Consider the following 17,568-nt stretch of genomic DNA (forward strand, 5'->3'; position numbering starts at 1 on the left):
GTTGTTCACTTTTTGGCTGTTCACATTTAACCACGGTATAAAAGGGGTTGTTCTTGGCTCTCTTAAGTGACAGCTCACCATAGAATCAAAATGAAAATCAAATCACCATAGAATCAAAATGAAAATCAAACCTACCATCCCAAAAAGGGGGATTTTCTTCTTAGTGACCAATTACCATCAGTGTATTCCTTCTTTTAGCAAAGAGTTACTGAGTGACCAGGATCTATTGCAGATGTTGGGATATTGTGCTAAACAAGACATGGCCCCTTCCCTGCAGGAGTCAATTATCAGAATGAGTAATATTAGAGATGTACGCACACAAAGTACCACAGGGACGAAAGGAAGGACATCCATCCCCTCATTCTGACCAAGAGGGGATGGATAGTAATACAAGAGGCAATACATGAACTAGACTTCGACCCAAGGTCACATCCAAGTTGAAGAAAGACATGAGCATCATCTAAACACAGATGATACCCCAAGAGGGGATGAGCTCACCAGAAATAGAGTGTAGGGTAAGAAGAGAAGGGGCTATCACTGAATGTCCCACTTACTGAGTCTACAGCTGAGCTTAAGGCCTTTATGAAATAATTACTTTTTGATCTAATTATCTGAAACCAAGAACATGGAGATGGGCATACTGGTGAGGTGAAGAGTGCAGTGTTTGCTGTCAGTTAGACCTGAGCCAGGATCCTGTTCCAGCTTTCCAATTAGGCAGGCTCCATCACCTCTCTAAGCCTCAGTTTCCTCACCTGTATAATGAGATTGGTAAATGCGCATCTCACAAGGCTGTGGTGGGGATTAAATAGGATCCATAATCCAAACACAGCAGCTGACACACTGTCTGATGCAGAGCAAGTATTTGGTAAGTGATCATTATTGTTACCAGTTTTTTTCATAAAGCATCAGAAACATTTTTAATCAAGTAAGGGTTTGGTATGGTTTGACTGTGTCCCCATCCAAATCTCACCTTGAATTGTAATAATCCCCATGTCTCAAGGGCAAGACCAAGTGGAGTTAATTGGATCATGGGGGTGGTTTCCCCCATGCTGTTCTCATGATAGTGAGTGAGTCTCATGAGATCTGATGGCTTTATCAGTGTCTGGCATCTCCCCTGTTTGCAAGCATTCTCTCTCCTGCTGCCCTGTGAAGAGGTGCCTTCCACCACGATTTTAAGTTTCCTGAGGACTCCCCAGCCATGCAGAACTGTGAGTCAATTAAACCTCTTTCCTTTATAAATTACCTGGTCTCAGGTATTTCTTCACAGTGGTGTGAGAACAGACTAATACAGGGTTTCCCGACTATTGATATTTTGAGCTGGCCTGTTCTTTGTTGCGGGGAAGTCTGTCCTATCCATTGTAGGATGTCTAACAGCATCCCTGGCCTCCACTCACTAAATGCCACTAGCACACCTTCCCCAGTTAATGACAACCCAAAATGTCTCCAGACATTGCCACCTGTCACCTGTGGAGGAAGAAGGAGGTCCCAAACCAGTTGCAAACAAATAGTCTAAATCAATGATTAGGTGGAATAGAAAGAAGTCTGGGTGCTTAAAAGGATAAAAACTTTTTCAACTTGTAAAGAAATATGAGCCCTGACAAATACACTCTCCTCCCTCTATGATAACTCTCTAGCCTAACAGGGACTATTTCAAATGTGAGCCTGGCCTCAGGTCGAAGAATGCTGGGCCTATCCCAGATCAGGGTTATAGAGTCTTTGAACTGAATTTCAGGACCTGGTCTGGTGAAGAAGGGTGGAAATAGATCTGTGCCCCAGCTACAAACACCAGCCACAGAGCAAGCTCCATGTTTAACTGTTTAACTGCAGTTAAACAATGGGAAGGACTGACCCCTATACCAGAAGAACCCCTAAAGTCCTCCTCAGCACAGAACAGGCCCAATGTGGAGACACAGAGCCAATCGATGCTGTCCTGTGCAATAAGCCTTGCTAACCCACCCAACAACTGCTCACATACGGGCTGCCATGCTACCACTGTTACTTTTCTGAAATGACTGCTTTTCATCCTCCTCGAAGTTCAGCTTCAGAAATGGCATTGACCAGTGCCTGTGTTATTTCCCAAGTGTCACTTGTTAAAGCCAATGGGAACCCGAGGAATAATTAAGTGCATAATTGGAAGGAAATGCTCTGGTCACTGCATTCGGCAAGAAAACACAAGGCTGATTCCTCACCAAATATAAACTCTGCTTTGCAAACTGCTAGAGTTTTGGCCTTGGCAGAGGGTATGCCTGTTAGCATGGCAGAGAGAGAGTGAGCACATACAGAGAGAAGATATTCACAGGAGTCTCATACTTATAGAAGTTAGATCCTTTCAGTAAATCTTACAGTGTAGGACACACAGGTTAAAAGGATAAAAACTTGCTCAGGTTTGAAACAGAATAAAATACAAGAGCATCATGTTGACATTGAGATTCACATCCTTGAACAAGGAAGCACACAGGTCATTTATCATAACAACAATATGTTTATACTGCTTTTACATTCATTTTTTCTTTTTTTTATTTAATTTTAAGTTCCAGGATACATGTGCAGGACACACAGTTTTTTTACATAGGTTTACATCCATTTCCAATGCATTTTCACATCTAACTTCTCATTTAATCTTTACCACCACGACCCGTAAGAGAGGTGATATTACTACCTTCACTTGGCAAACGAGGGGACCAAATCTCTTGTCTGTGACTTTCACTCAGTCACTCATTCAATCAATTATTAAGCCCCTACATTTGCCAGGCACTTGCCCAAGTCATGGGATGCAGCCAAGTACTACGCCAGATGCTGTTTACACACAGAGTCTTGAGCTATTTCTCAAGGAGGGGCATTAGTGGCATTTGGACAGAATGATTCTTTGATGGGCAGAAAGGTCCCACCCTTCGCAGAATGTCTATCACTAAATTGCAATCGTTCTCACCAATCTTTGGGGTGGACGGGAAGAGTAATGCCCAAATGAGAGCCCTCCCAGCTGTTCAGAGCAGCGGATATGAAGTCATACAGCCGGGTACGGTTCTTATTCCATCCATTCCTCTCCTGGGGATCTCAGACAAGTGATAATGCTCTATGCTTCAGTTTCCCCCCTTGTAACAAGGTGGCAATTACAGCATATACATTATAAGAGTCCCGTGGGGGAGTAATCTATATTCAATGCCTGACCCAAGTTGGCCTTTGGTAAATAATATCCAATAAATACGTTTATTATTTCATCGGCTCATCTCCCATCTACCTCATCTCCTTCAATCTTTAAAGCCACCTTTTCAGAGAGAACTTCCCTGACAACCTTATTTAAAATTTCAATTCCCCCACCACTGCCATTTCACATCCCCCTTCCTTGCTTCCCCACCCCCCGTAGTATTTGTCACCTTCAAACATACTCTTTAATTTAATATGCGTTTGTTATTGTGTCTCCCGCACTATGATGTATGTTCCATGAGGACATGGATTTGCACTTGTTTGATTCTACACCTAGAACAGAGCCTAACTCTTAGTAAGCATTTAACAAAAATATCTTGAATGATGTCAAATGGATATAGGGAACAGCCAAATCCTAAAAGCTGGTGTCTAGACTCCAAATTCTGTGCTCTTTTCACTATAATAAGTGACCATATGCAATGATATTAAAGGTAAAATATGACAACCGTTAAGAAATGTTAAGTGTCCTGTTACAACACTACCTTAGAGGGGCCTCTGTGGTTTCCCTCTTCTGAGATTCTCTGAAGTTAACAGTTTCTAACAGAAACCCAGCCACCAGCTTATTTCACTTGAGTTGCCTTTGTGAGTTTTTTCTCCCCAGGCATTTAAGATAACCACTCATGCCAGAGAATGATAAGGACTGAAACACTTCCATTACCAGGCTTCTTTGTGTCTATCCATATCGACCTGAGACAGAACCCAAGTCCTGGTGATGCTGGAAATATCAGCCCTCCCCATACTGCTTATCTAAAGCCAAACTAAGCCTCCACCACTGCCAGAACTGGCACTAGGTTAACATGGGATTTTTACCCAGAGTTGACAACGGCAGGTCTGACAATAACCAATGACATTCAAGGCAGGTCTAGTCCTGGGGTTCCAAAATCCTAGTGGACATTGTGCCACAAAAGGGGTCCGGGAAGGAAACATCAGACTTTGCATTTTTTGTTCATCTAAACACCAGACCTTCCATTTTCAGTTAACCTAAAAAAAGTAACTATATCAAGAATACAAATGGCCCCAAACAACCCACCTAACCTGTCGTATCAAATTACATGTCACTTATGAAACTCAGACAGGTATCTTCAACCACAAAATGAACTGGAGTGACCACCTCAATAATTCCACCCTTCTCAGCATATCTCAATGAATAACCATTTACAACTGAATCATAAGTAAATTTACAGATTATATTATCTACTTTTAACTATCCTATTCCTCACAAAATAGAACTGAGGCCTAAAGAGATCCCAGCCAAGAAACCACAACTTAGAGATAATTGTCACAATCCAGGCACAGGAGAAAATGGCATTCCTTTCTCTTAAGTACTAGCTCTCCATCGTATCTTTGTGGACAACATTACAAGGTCAAAAGGATGAAAGAATCAGAATTGATAAAGAGTCAGCCAACAGAACTATCCAACAGATAATGACATACGTATTTACAGTCACTAGTCAGAAAGGATCCTATCCTAGATATGTAGATAATGGTAGAAATATTCAGAAATTATTTATAAACAAAATGTATTGAGGGATGGCTGCTCAAATATGTTTTACCAATAGGGTACAGTGAGTATTGTGATTATTTGCTCATCATTCATTTTACCCTCCTTCTAGAAAGCTTTCTAGCCTGCAGAGGCTGGTAATTGAAAAGCTGTATTTCCCAGGCTTCTTTGAAGCTAAGGTTCTAGATGTGAATTTGGCTCCCCCAAAACAGAAGCACTCACTTGAGATTTAGAAAGCAGATGTGAAGCAGAGGCCATCTTCTTGCCTTTGGGGCTGTTTGGCTGCTGGCAAGCATGGAGATGGGGACACGAAGGTTTTTTGCAACAGCACTATATGGTCCACTCTCCGGCTTTGCCATCAGTTTTTTCTTGAACTCAATAGTTCCAGACATAGTCTCGGAGGGTGTAGCACCCCTGGTGAGTCAGGTTTTTTTTTGGGGGGGGGCGTTTTTTGGGGGTTTTTTTGAGCAGCCATGCCAACATACATTTGTTTATAAATTATTATATAAACTACTACCATCAGCTGGGAGACATTCCTGGAGCCCCATTCCTCCAGCCCCTTAATGTCTTTATAAGCACCAAATTCCCTCTAGTAAATATCTTTCTGCTTAAAATACCTAGACTGGGGCCAGACACAGTGGTTCATGCCTGTAATCCTAGCACTTTGGGAGGCCAAAGCGGGCGGATCACCTGATGTCAGGAGTTCGAGACCAGCCTGGCCAACATGGCGAAACCCCGTGTCTACTAAAAATACAAAAATTAGCTGGGCATGGTGGCAGGCACCTGTAATCCCAGCTACTTGGAAGGCTGAGGCAGGAGAATCGCTTGAACCTGGGAGGCAGAGGTTGCAGTGAGCCAGATGGTGCCACGGCACTCCAGCCTGGGTGACAGAGTGATATTCTGTCTCAAAAAAAGAAAAATTCAATTAGATTAAAAAATAAAATACCTAGACTGATTTCTATTTCCTGCCCTGAACCATAGCAGAACAGAAGCAAAGAGATTTGGGAGACAAATGGACTAGACCACAGCAAATGCTGTTTGTACATGACAATCCAACCTGGCTCCTCCTTCTGAGTTCTGGGCACATGGGTTGGGTGGTGACCAAGGTGGAAAGGCTTATCTTTGAGAATTAATTATTAACTCTTTAAATGTTTCCTAGGCACCTCTGGGCCAGGGTCAGAGGCTATAAAGATGAACCTGAGAGAATCCATGCCTTGCTGTATCAAAAGAGGAAGATGTACAAAAAAACAAACAACTACAGTACATTTCTAAAAGGGCCAGAAAAGAGAAATGACAAAGTCATGACAGCTCAGTAGCCTTGAAAGAAACAAAAATCCACGTTGGTGATACTCTCCCTGGGCAAATGTTTGTGTCTATTTCTAGATGAACTTCCGGGTTCAAGTCCCAAGTTAAATCACTTACTTCCCACCCTCCCTATTCTAACTCTTAACCAACCTCATCATCAATCTGAGAAATACTAACTACAAGCCCTAGGTTCTGAAAATAAATGCCAGGCAAAGTTAAAAAGACCTGGACAGACTGCATGCCAGTCTGGCCATTGAGAAGCAAGTACTCAAGACTAACCCAGTACTTTTGAGCCCTCAGAGTCTGCATCTTGGAGGAATGCCATTTTTTCATCACTTACTGAGGTTATGAAGTGTGCCACAGTTTACATAAAGTACTTCCACGATTTACAGAGGTGGCCTCAGAAGGTATCCACGGTGAAGGCACACTATTTGATGGAACACTAAGAAACAAAACAGCTGCTCATTAAAGCGCAGCACGGTGCTGACATGCCATCAATCACAACACAAATTACATAATTACTAAAATGTGAAAAAATACGTCCTGGAATCAATAATACACAGTAATTTATGGGGATAGGACATGGGAGACCCCAGACTAGGACTTGAGTCTTCCACTCCCAGAGTGTTGATCCATTTCATCGCTATATTTTTATTGAGTGCCAATTTTAGTCTGGCACTTTTTCTGGATATTTTTATTCACAAATGCCACGGATTGCACCCTGAAGATATTACGAATTTCCCACTATAAGCTCAGTCAAAATTGTTCTCAAATCTCTTTTTCAGACCTCTTCATTACTGCTTTAAAAATTGGAAATGGAACCGGGTATGGTGGCACACCTGTAAGTCCAAGCTGCTTGGGAGGCTGACATAGGAGGATCCCTTGAGCCCAGGAGTTCGAGGATGCAGTGAGCCATGATCTCACCATTACTCACCAGCCTGGGCAACAAAGCAAGACCCTGTTTTTAAAAATAAAGAGAAAGTTTAAAAAATTGAAAGAGGAAATGGTCTAGTTGGGGGTCAACAGGGAGCAGGTGGTAGAGGGGAGATAGGACTTATATGGTGACCACTTAACCAAAGCATACTATCGGCTGACCAAAGATGAACACAAATGTGCAAGGAGGGCTGGGCACGGTGACTCAGACCTATACTAGCACTTTGGGAGGCCGAGGAGGGTGGATCACTTAAGGTCAGGAGTTTGAGACCAGCCTGGCCAACATGGCAAAACCCAGTCTCTATTAAAAATGCAAAAATTAGCCAGGTGTGGTGGTGCATGCCTGTAATCCCAGCTACTCAGGAGGCTGAAGCAGGAGAATTGCTTGGGCCCAGGAGGCAGAGGTTGCAATGAGCTGAGATTGCACCACTGCACTCCAGCCTAGGTGACAGAGTGAGACTCTATCTCCATAAAAATAAAAAAAATAAAAAAAAGTGCAAGTAGGAGACTTGATTTTCAATCTTTCTACATTGCTTCCACCCTTATTCCTCACCTCCCTGCCCCAAGAGTCCTCTGCTCAAGCTTCTGCAGCGCTTCCCTCCCATCTAGAGTTAAACCCAAGGCTCAAAACAATCGTCTCTCTCCGACTTGTGTCTCCCCACTGTGGTTGTTGGCTGCCTCTGTCCCTCTGCTCCAGGCACTCTGACCACCTTGCCAGGCATGTTCTTGCCTCAGGGACCAGACTTGAACTTGTGTTGCTCTCTCCCTGGAACATGGCTGGCTCCTTCATTTCCTGCAGCTGTCTGCTCTCAGTGTCGTCTTATCAATGACATTCCCTAATTACCTCTATATTATATTGCAACCCCTGCCTCTCACATCCCTCAACCATCTTCTCTGTTTTGTTTTTCTCTTCAAACCATCTGATATACCATTTATGTCACTTCTGTATTTGCTTAAAGTCTGTCCCACTAGAATCTAAGTTTCATGAAGGCAGAGATGTATGTGTTAGATCTCCAGTGCCAAGAACAGCATTTGGCACAGAGGAGAAGAAAGGAAAAGACAGACAGACAGACAGACAGAGAGGGGGCTGGGGAGGAGGAGAACAAGCCGGCTTGTAAGTTTCAATCAATCACATTGGATCTGAGATGCATCAAATTACAAGTTTCAGGAAATTTTAACTGACAGATCAGATTGTTCAATGATCTCATAGGAAGAACTGCCTCCCCCTTTATTTGTTACAAAGGTGGTATCCCAAAAATTCAAAAGAAAAACTAAAAAGAAAAAAAATGAATCAGCAGAATGACTTCTGGTTTTTCTCAGAGTCTGAACTTAGAAGAGAACTGCTGGCAATGACTTTCATGAGAGCCTTTTTCACTTGACCTCCAGATTAAAGAGAGGTCCTTTTGGTGGGTTTAAGAAGGGAAAGGGTGGTGCCTTTGCTTAGGAGCCTTTGACTTCCTGTTTTGAAATGACTGTGCTGATAAAGCTATGAACAAAATGATTTTTCAACCAGACAAATACTAACAACAGATACTTCTGCTGAAGGATGGATTCCCTCTCCCCTCACCCCATGGAAAGCCCCCAACCACCCTTTCTATGGTGCCTGATCAGTCCTTTTATTTTGGAAGGCAATGAAAATGAGGACTGTAACAATCAAAGGAGATCACCAACGTTTCTCTCATCTGAGCACAGCTATGAAAAGGCTCCATTGAGGTGCAAACATTTAACTTAAACGACCAAGGAGAGACCCCATGCTAAAAATGTCTTCTCCTTCAATTATTTTTTTTACTTGTTAATTTTTGTAGGTGCATAGTAGTTGTATATATTTATGGGGTACATGAGAACCTTCAGTGATTCAATGCTGTTTTCAGAATTCATAACAGTCTCATATTTGAGACCCTCTTGACACCTTTTCAATGGAAGTTTCAGATATATAACATAAGAACAGCCCCTACAAATTGGAGTACGACTCCAAACTCATTCCATGTATAAGCAAAATGATTCTGTAACATAACATTAAATTTGTGCAACCACAGCAAAAAATAATACCAGACTGACATCCTGCAAAGGGGTAGGGTGGGAGGTGGAGACACATGCCAGTCTATATATTTAAACAGTTATGGCTAAACTTTGTCTTTAACTTTAATAACTAGTTGTGATAATGATGTATTTGTCTAAAATACTTATTACCAAACAGGATACAAAATGTATGATGTTATCTCAACTATATATATGTATTTTGCATAGTTGAGAAAAATATATTATAGAATATATAAATATATATAAACATATTCTATAATACATTTTTAAAGTACCAGTTGCCTCTTGGTGGTGGAATAATGATTGTTTTTCTTCTATACCGCCTAAATTTTCTTTCTTTTTTTTTTTTTTGAGATGGTGTTACACTCTTGTTGCCCAGGATGGAGTGCAATGGCGCGATCTCAGCTCACTGCAACCTCCGCCTCCCTGGTTCAAGTGATTCTCCTGCCTCAGCCTCCCAAGTAGCTGGGATTACAGGCGTGTACCACCATGCCCAGCTAATCTTTTTTGTACTTTTAGTAGAGACAGGGTTTCACCATGTTGGTCAGGCTGGTCTCAAACTCCTGACCTCAGGTGATCCACCCGCCTCAGACTCCCAAAGTGCTGGGATTACAGGTGTGAGCCATCGCACCTGACCACCTCCTAAATTTTCTAAAATGAGCACATATTATGTTTGCAGTTAGTTTAAAATCATAATATAAAATGCATTTTAGATTCAACCTGATCAAGTGAAACTGCAAGGGGGTAAACGGAGACATCTTTAAATAAAGGATATAATCTTTCAATACATTCAACCAAGGCAAAAAAATCCCAGGTGACAGTGAAAATAAACATTTTGCAAAAATAAAAATAATAGGAAGCAAACAGGAGAGAAAAGGCTTTCTCCTCTGAAGGCTTCTTTCTATGAACAGTAGATTTCAAACAAAAACCACAATCCTATGGAGTAACACAAAAGGAAGGTTCCGAAGCGCTGCCTTTACACACTCTGCACCAATGCAGCCTGGGGGGCCTCTCAGCTTTGCACTGCATGACACAGCTCCATCAAAACCCAGCCATCTGGGACAGGTATGCTAGACACTTTAATGTAAGCTGATGAACTTTCATAGGAAGCATTCACTGGTGAACTCAAACCTGTATAGAAACCGCAGGTATGTGGTTCCATTCTCCCTGACTTTAGGAATAGTTCACGGCCATAGAAGGTGTCTGTTCTATGGATGGATTTCCTTAGTGGCTAAACAAGGCCAACCTTCTCCAGAATCCAGGACACAGAGCAGTGTCTCAGCTGCCTACACCTCACGGGCTGCAAATTTAGGCCACGGTGAAAGCTCCTGTCTGGCACCTGATGAGTTTAACCGGGTCCATGTCAGAGTTCAGGAAGGCAGGAAGTATCCCCACAGGACAGAGTCAGAGTTATCGACCAGGCATTCTTGGCAAGGCTTGAAGTGACCTTCCTGAAAACCAGAGAAGTGGGTCTACTTCTGGAGTTTACTTGATGCATTCATTCATTCATGCATTCTGGAGTTCACTTGATGCATTCATCCAGCAAATATTTTATTGAGAACCCACTGTTGTCAGACACTGTGCAAAAAACATCGGGATTAAAATAGGAGTCTAAAACCTGGTCCTTGTCCAATAAAATATTCTTAAGGAAGACTATTAACTCAGAGTATCAAAAACTTCTAAATGTAACTATCCTACTGACAAGGCCCACTTCTGCTAAACCCTTGTGCAACCGATGACCAATTACTCAAATTTGCAAATTAATCAATTCTATGAATTAGAAAAGATAATGGGCCCAGATTAGAATCTGAGAGAGGGACAGCCAGCCTTGCCAGCTGTCTGCTTTTTGTGTTTTTTTTTTTTTTTTTTTGAGACATAGTTTCACTCTGTCGTCTAGGCTGGAGTGCAGTGGTGCCATCTTAGCTCACAGTAACCTCTGCCTCCCAGGTCCATGCTATTCTCATGCCTCAGACTCCGGCGTTCCTGGGATTACAGGCATGTGCCACCACACCCAGCTAATTTTTGTATTTTTAGTAGAGATGTGGTTTTGCCATGTTGTCTGGGCTGGTCTCGAACTCCTGAGCTCAAGTGATTCACCCGTCTCGGCCTCACAAGGTGCTGGGATTCCAGGTATGAGCCACCATGCCCCGCCCTCCTTTTTTCTTTCTCTCCCCTATCTCACACCCTCCAGCTACAACGAAGCCTGGAACCCACTGCCTTTGCAATACTATTTTTCTATTTCACATGCAGGTATCTGGAACCCCTGCCAGAAGCCTCCAAATTTTTAGCTACACAATCTGTGCCATGCTGTGGTCCCTTCTGCCTCTCCCAGGGTGATCTGGAGAGACAGAAACTGCAGAGCCAGGCTGAAGGATCAGCTCTCCTTACCCCAAGATACTTCAGAGAAGCAAGGATCTTTAATTTTTAAAGAAATTCAAACCAGTGAAAAAGATTCCACATCAGCGGTCATCAACAGTGTAGCTTAAAAAAATGAACCCCCCAAAAAGAAAATGTTTAATGTGGATTTCAAAGTATATTTTTATGCCCCGTGTAATGATAAACTGTTGACACAGAGTTTTTGTGGAATTGTAAGTAATTTGAAATAAGGAAGGCCTTTCAATTGAACTATCTGTAACTCTACATTCAATAGAAGGTTTTGAAAGTAGTATTTGCTATGGACTGGGGGAAATATCAGAAAAATATATTTCTAGAGATCCAAAGAATAAACAATGGGAGAAAATAGGACTAGAAGGGGACATAAAAGATGGGGCAGGACTGACAGAGGATCTTTATCAGCACAAGCTTAGAAAAGGTTCTCTGCCTCTTCCAAAAGGCTAGACTGAAAAGATATGATGTCACTTTCAAGTCAACTTAAGAATCTAACAAGAGCTGGAAATTTTCACAAAGTGCCAATTACAAGTTGGAAGTTTCTTCCTAATATCTTTGGCTAGAAAGTTATTTCCCAGTTCTCACAAAGAATTCCATGACAATTGTATTTCAGGTACACAGAAGCTCAAGCACATTCCTGCTGAAGGCTGACACTCATCCTTGTTCTGGGCATTTGTACAGAGCATTACTGGCATTCACGGTCCCAGCAAAACTTTAAGAGACCTGAACACAGCTCTAGAGTCTAGACCACATCACCCCGCCCCTTGTCTAAACTTATTGAACCCCAGTGTATCTGCACACCACCAGTCCCCTGGCGCTCTGGGGTGAGTCTGGCCCGGTCTCCGGTGGCCCCAGGAGCTTGGCACTCTGAGCTACCCCTGGCTGTCTGGTCCTGCCCACTGCAACCAAGGTCTGCCTGCCGGAATGCAAGCCAGGTCCATTTTTAAATTCCTTTATAAGTTTCACAACCGCAGGTCTGGGTGAGGAGACAAACACCGCTGTAGTTTGCTGACATTAAACTAAAAATATCCAGCTGCAAACAAAAGCCATCTTTAACAGGGCTGGCTCGGACGTCCTGGGGTTACATGTGGTAGAGTCGGACCATATCCTTGGCAGTGTGGCTGCCTTAACAACCGCTCTAGGCCGAGTGGGGCAAAGAGGCCGTCTGTCTCTGCGCTGTCAAGGAATCTGCAGCCTGCAGCCCTGCCCGTATGATGGAAAGAACAGCTTTATTCCTCTGCCATCGACCCAAACGCAGGCTTGATGAATTCGGGACTGCGTCTGCTTAAAGCGTTAGATACACAGTGAAAGGAGAAGGCGGGAGGCAAAAACGAAAAACACCAACCCCACTTCCCTGGAAGGAAATGCGTTTCCACCTCCCTCCTCCTTGCAATTAGAAAAGCAAATTATTGCTGTGACTACGCTGAGAAAGGCAACTCGGAGGCGTAGAAAATGGATTTCTGAGCCAACGTGGCCCGGCAGGGGGCTGCTAAGGGAGGGGAAAAGGGAGCAGGGGAGATCCGCGTTACCCGGCAGGCTTCTCGGAAGGTTCTACCTGTTGGGCTTCGCAGCCGAGCTGCTCACCCCCGGCCGCCGCGCTCGAGGGCGCCCCTCCCTCTCCAGGACCCAAACTTTCCCTCGTACCCCTCGGAAGCGACGAGCCTCGTCCCTGCCCCAGTCCAGATTTCGGACGTGGAACTCTGCCTGAGCCGCAAGGGACGGGAGGAATAGGGTTCATTCCCACGCCGCCCAGGGGATTCCCGTTGCTCGGATTCCAGAAGTGGGGGATGCAAACGGACGGTCAGCCCAGGACCTGGCCAAAGTTTCCTCCAAAACTGCAGTGGTCAAGGCGTGACCCAGGAGCTCAGAGTTCCCATCTCAGGGGCTGGGGGCTGGAGCAGGCCCCGGGGCACCATCCGCAAGGTCACTGCGGAGCCGGACCCCGGGGGCAAACGGCCGGCGCGTGGTGGAGAGGCAGCGCTGGGCACCCGAACTCTCTCCACACCTGCTCAGCTCTGCGTCGAGCCCGGGATACGTGGGAGCCCAGTCCCGGGCTCCCCAGCCTGCTTCAGGGACTCGCAACCTCGCCGGGGCGTAAACCCTTCGCCCCCGGCCCGGCAACCAGGAAGAGGCGGCTCGCCCGGGCGCTGAGCAGCCGGCTTCGGGTAACTCTTTCATCCCCCGACCTCGGCAGCAACGGGGAGGGAGTTTCGTTCTCCTCAAACCAGCCCCTCACCCCCGGCTGCTTCCCACACCTCTCCCTTTCCCTGCTACCTCGCAGACAGACAGACAAGGGACACAAAGAAAAAAAAAAAAAAGAAGAAGAAGAAAAAAAAAAAAAAACTACCGCCCCTCCTGGTCCCATCCTCCAGCCTGGAGCCGGGAGGAAGAAGAGGGGGAAGCACACCTTCCCTTCTCCTCCCCATCCGGACGCGGTGACCCAGGTACACCCGGGCAGCCAGGAGCCCCGAAGAGGCAGAAGGCGGAGAGGTAGGGTTGGAAGAGGCAGAAACCAGGCGGAGCGAGGGAGCGAGCGAGGGAGAGCGCGAGAGAGAAGAAAATATCCAACAAAACCACGCTAACGCGCCCCCTACCTGGGTGCAACATACTTTGGAAATAGAAGATGACCAGGATAAAGGATCCCAAGCAAGTGGCCAGCACCATCCGGCAGATTCTGTTCATCCTCATCACTTCCAGCAGCGCTGGCTTCATGGCTTTGTCCTGGTTGCGGGGAGCGGGGTGTCCGGGAGGCGCGCCCGGGGCGCAGGAGCAGGGACCCCGCCGCACGGACCGGAGCCCGGGAGGCGGGGGCAGAGCTGAGCAAGGCTCGGAGGGAGGATTGGGCTAGCTTCGTTGCCGCTCTTGGAGCCCCCAGCCCGGGCAGGGGTGTAGAAGGTGCCGGAGTTGGTCTGGAAGTGCTGAGATGCGCGCTCCTGCTCCTCCTCCTCGCCGCTCCGCCGCCTCCTCCGATCCCGCCGGCGGCCGCCGCTGCCTGGTCGCGGGCCGGGCGGCTGGGGTGCGAGCGGTGATGGTGGTGCCGCCGCGCTGCCGCTGCGCTGGCCGCTGTGGCTGTCCGACGGGCCCTCTCCCTCCTCTCCAAAGGCTACTTCATTGCGCTCCAGAGATCTATATATTTCGGGGCTGGGTTTTACCAAATGCAACTCGCGGCCCCCGGCGAGGGGAGGGCGCCTGCGGAGAGCCGGGAGGAGGGAGGGACCCTAGCGCCTGGGCGGAGCGTCGCGCTCCCCCCGCCCCTACCCGGGATATGGTCGCGTCCAGCTGTTGCCCGGGGAGTGCGGTGTGCGCGCCGCGCTCCCGCAGGGTCCCAAAAGCCCTCAGTCCCCGGCCGGGCTCGGCCGCCGTCTGGAGGTTGTGTCAGCGTTTCCATGACAAAACCCGGAGAAAAAAAAGACGAAGAAAATCGCCTCGTTGCTGCCACCCACCCCCGTGAGCGTTTGGAGAGGGAAGTGGCAAGGAGCCGGCTGGGTCTCGGAGGGGAAAATTAAGGGTTAGGGGGTTTCTGGTGGCCGGCAGTTATTTAAAATCTCTGGGCGACGTAGCGGGGAAGTTGCCCCAAGCCCCCAGGGAGAGAGTGCCCATTTTCCGACGCTCAGAACTGGGCGGTTTAGTTTTTCTTTCAAAGGACAGCCCAGCTTGGGAGTCGGGGTTAAAGAGGGCTGACTTAAAGTCAAGGTTAAGGAAACTGCACGACTCTCGGGTCAGGCGACAGCTGAGCTTTCCTGGGGACTTATACAGACAGAGTCTTTGACACCCACCATCACCACCATTCCTCAAGATAAAAGGGATTTGTGGGTTGCAAAACTCTGCTACCCCAAAGGGTAGAGCATCCTCCAAATTATGCAAAATTCACAGCAGTCTTAGCTGGGAGGGGGTAAGAAAATGCCCCTAGGAAGCCACCTCACCCAAGTCCAAAAAACTGCTGGAAAAGCCAAACCAGCCAGAGCACTGGCAGGTACATGGAAAGATGGTGTTGCTTTCTTTTACTGTGTAAAATGACTCCAATTTCCAATTCCATGCATTTAGGCTGTTTCACAATCAATAAAGTGAACACAGGCAATAGTATAGGGATCACTTTTATGTCAACAAAATATGTTATTGTAAAGACTAACTTTTGTGCCTCATAAAGTCATTACTAATACTAATTCAATTAAAAGTGAAATAAGATACTGTGTCTTTCAATGCCTCTCACAAAATAGGCATTTGACAAATTCTTATTGCATCTGAATGTAATGGGCCTTATCCTCCCCTTAATACAGACACAACTTGCAGTTAGACACATGCAACAAAAACCACCTGGGCAACCCCAGTTCCCTTCCCGCAGCGTTCTCCTCCAGCAGTTGCATGGTAGGGAAAGTAACAAACTCAGCAGCCTTGCCTTTGATTACAGAAGACAATCAATTAAAGCACAATATTTATGTAGCCGGTGTGTGCTGTATGAATTTGTATTTACCTGTGAATGAGTTGCTTGCTCGAGGAAGCCGGGCTGAACAAGCTTCAGAGTCTTCTTCAGTGATTCTTCTGCTCTGGTGATAGGAGATCAGGAATGAGAGTTGCACTACACCCTCCCCACCTCCGCACCATCATCACTAAGACACGGGATTCCTTGCAGGGGTCATGGCTTAGATGGGCATTTGCACAAAGCCTTTGCCTAGAATATCAGTCTCTCATTTAACACTTAACTTTACAGAGCCAGGGAGGGGAAGGGATTTACTCCTAGGTCACCCAAGCGACCTCTCACCTCATAGGGCAAAGACTTCAGTTACCTGCCCCAAAGCCTGGACATGCACAAGGCAGTTTGGGAAGTCACAGGGTCAAAGGAAAGATCAGAAGTCTAATTCCCTGTGAGTCATAGAGATCATGGAGTTGGCCCACATGGTGGGGGAGGATGGTGAATCATGCCCAGCATCCATTCTTGCATTCCCACAATCAGGAACCTGCCCAGACACACACTGAGGATTAAGGCTGTGACACATAAGCTACCACCTCTCCCAGAAGTCTTTGCTGATTTCTCACCTGAAATTGCATCTTTCCTCCTCTGTGCTGTGAGCACTAGGTCCAAACCCCTTTTGGGCCACTGTACCCACTAGGCTGAACTCCTTCCTAGAGATCCAAGTTGTCTTCCTCTCTGTCTCTTTCTAATGCCCAGCACAATGACCGGTACATAGTAGGTACAAATAAGTCAGAGGCAGAGAGGTGATGCCTACTTGGACTAGGACATTAAATTAGCTCACCTCTAAAATCTATGGCAAAAGCCAGTGGTAACGGTCTGTGATTCTGTTGTTCTGTGCACCTTGAGGGGTGATGGAAAATTTCTCTTATCTCCTTCATCACACTCTAAACTGCCCAACTACAGTTAGAATCATTGCTTTCTTTCCATTCCTAGCCTGAGAAAATTTTGTTACATCTTATGCTATATAACAAACATTAGCCAAATAAAGGACAGTATTAACTGATAAGACTGAGGAGAAAGAAGATTTTATACTTTGAACATTGAAAGAGGAACGGATCACTTTTCAGATCCTTTCTCCCTCATTCTTTCTAAATTCCCTTTTGCCCTGAAAGATTCTGCAGATTGGCACTCTGCTCACTGTGGGACCTGGCTTGATGGATTGACTCTCCAAACTCAACAACATGCAACTGAAACTGGGGCCTGCCTATTTTAAAGCCTGGCATGGCCCTGAAAAAACTGGTCAAGGAGAAAGTCTTATTTATGTTGATAATCTTGTAGAATTTATAGCAGGGGAAGAAATCGGTGCAAAGTCAGAATTCAAGCTTGTGGGTGCCATTGGCAATGGACTGACATGTTTGTGTGGCCCTTCCAGTCCGCACAGGCTGAGCTACTCCTCATTCCTGCAGATTACACCTACAATGTACTGTCTTGTTAAGATCTTGCAAACCTGGCAACGATGCCCTTTTCTGCACCTTGTTGGAGAGAAAAGTGGGCCCAGGGTTCTAGTAGACAGAGAGCTCTTTAGCATCCTTGAGGGGAGAGAGGGATGTGTCTTCTGCCAACATCAGCCAGGGGCCCCAGACTGGTTCCTCCAAGGACTGGCGCTGCCATTTGCATCTCTCTGGCACCTCTAGCACAAAGGACACTCAGTTAACCAGAGCACAGTAAATATTTGTGGAGTTGAATTATAAACCATTTGCCCACAGTATGTGGAGATCTTAGGGTA

General features: G+C 45.9%; 1 protein-coding gene across 2 annotated transcripts in view; it reads right to left on the minus strand.

The window, feature by feature from the left end:
• CHST11 (carbohydrate sulfotransferase 11) overlaps positions 1-14,869 on the minus strand; it is a 315,452-nt gene extending 300,583 nt beyond the window's left edge. The window contains exon 1 of one of the 2 annotated variants that reach the window (XM_033220821.1): positions 13,981-14,869. In XM_033220821.1, the coding sequence (XP_033076712.1) occupies positions 13,981-14,083 (103 nt within the window). In that variant the 5' untranslated portion in view covers positions 14,084-14,869. Of the gene's footprint in view, positions 1-13,965 lie in introns of both variants that reach the window. The other variant, XM_033220820.1, reaches the window with a different exon arrangement.
• Positions 14,870-17,568: the final 2,699 nt, after the last annotated feature.

This window comes from Trachypithecus francoisi, unplaced genomic scaffold, assembly GCF_009764315.1.
Source record: "Trachypithecus francoisi isolate TF-2019V2 unplaced genomic scaffold, Tfra_2.0 Lachesis_group11, whole genome shotgun sequence".
In the NCBI taxonomy this organism is placed as follows: Eukaryota; Metazoa; Chordata; class Mammalia; order Primates; family Cercopithecidae; genus Trachypithecus; species Trachypithecus francoisi.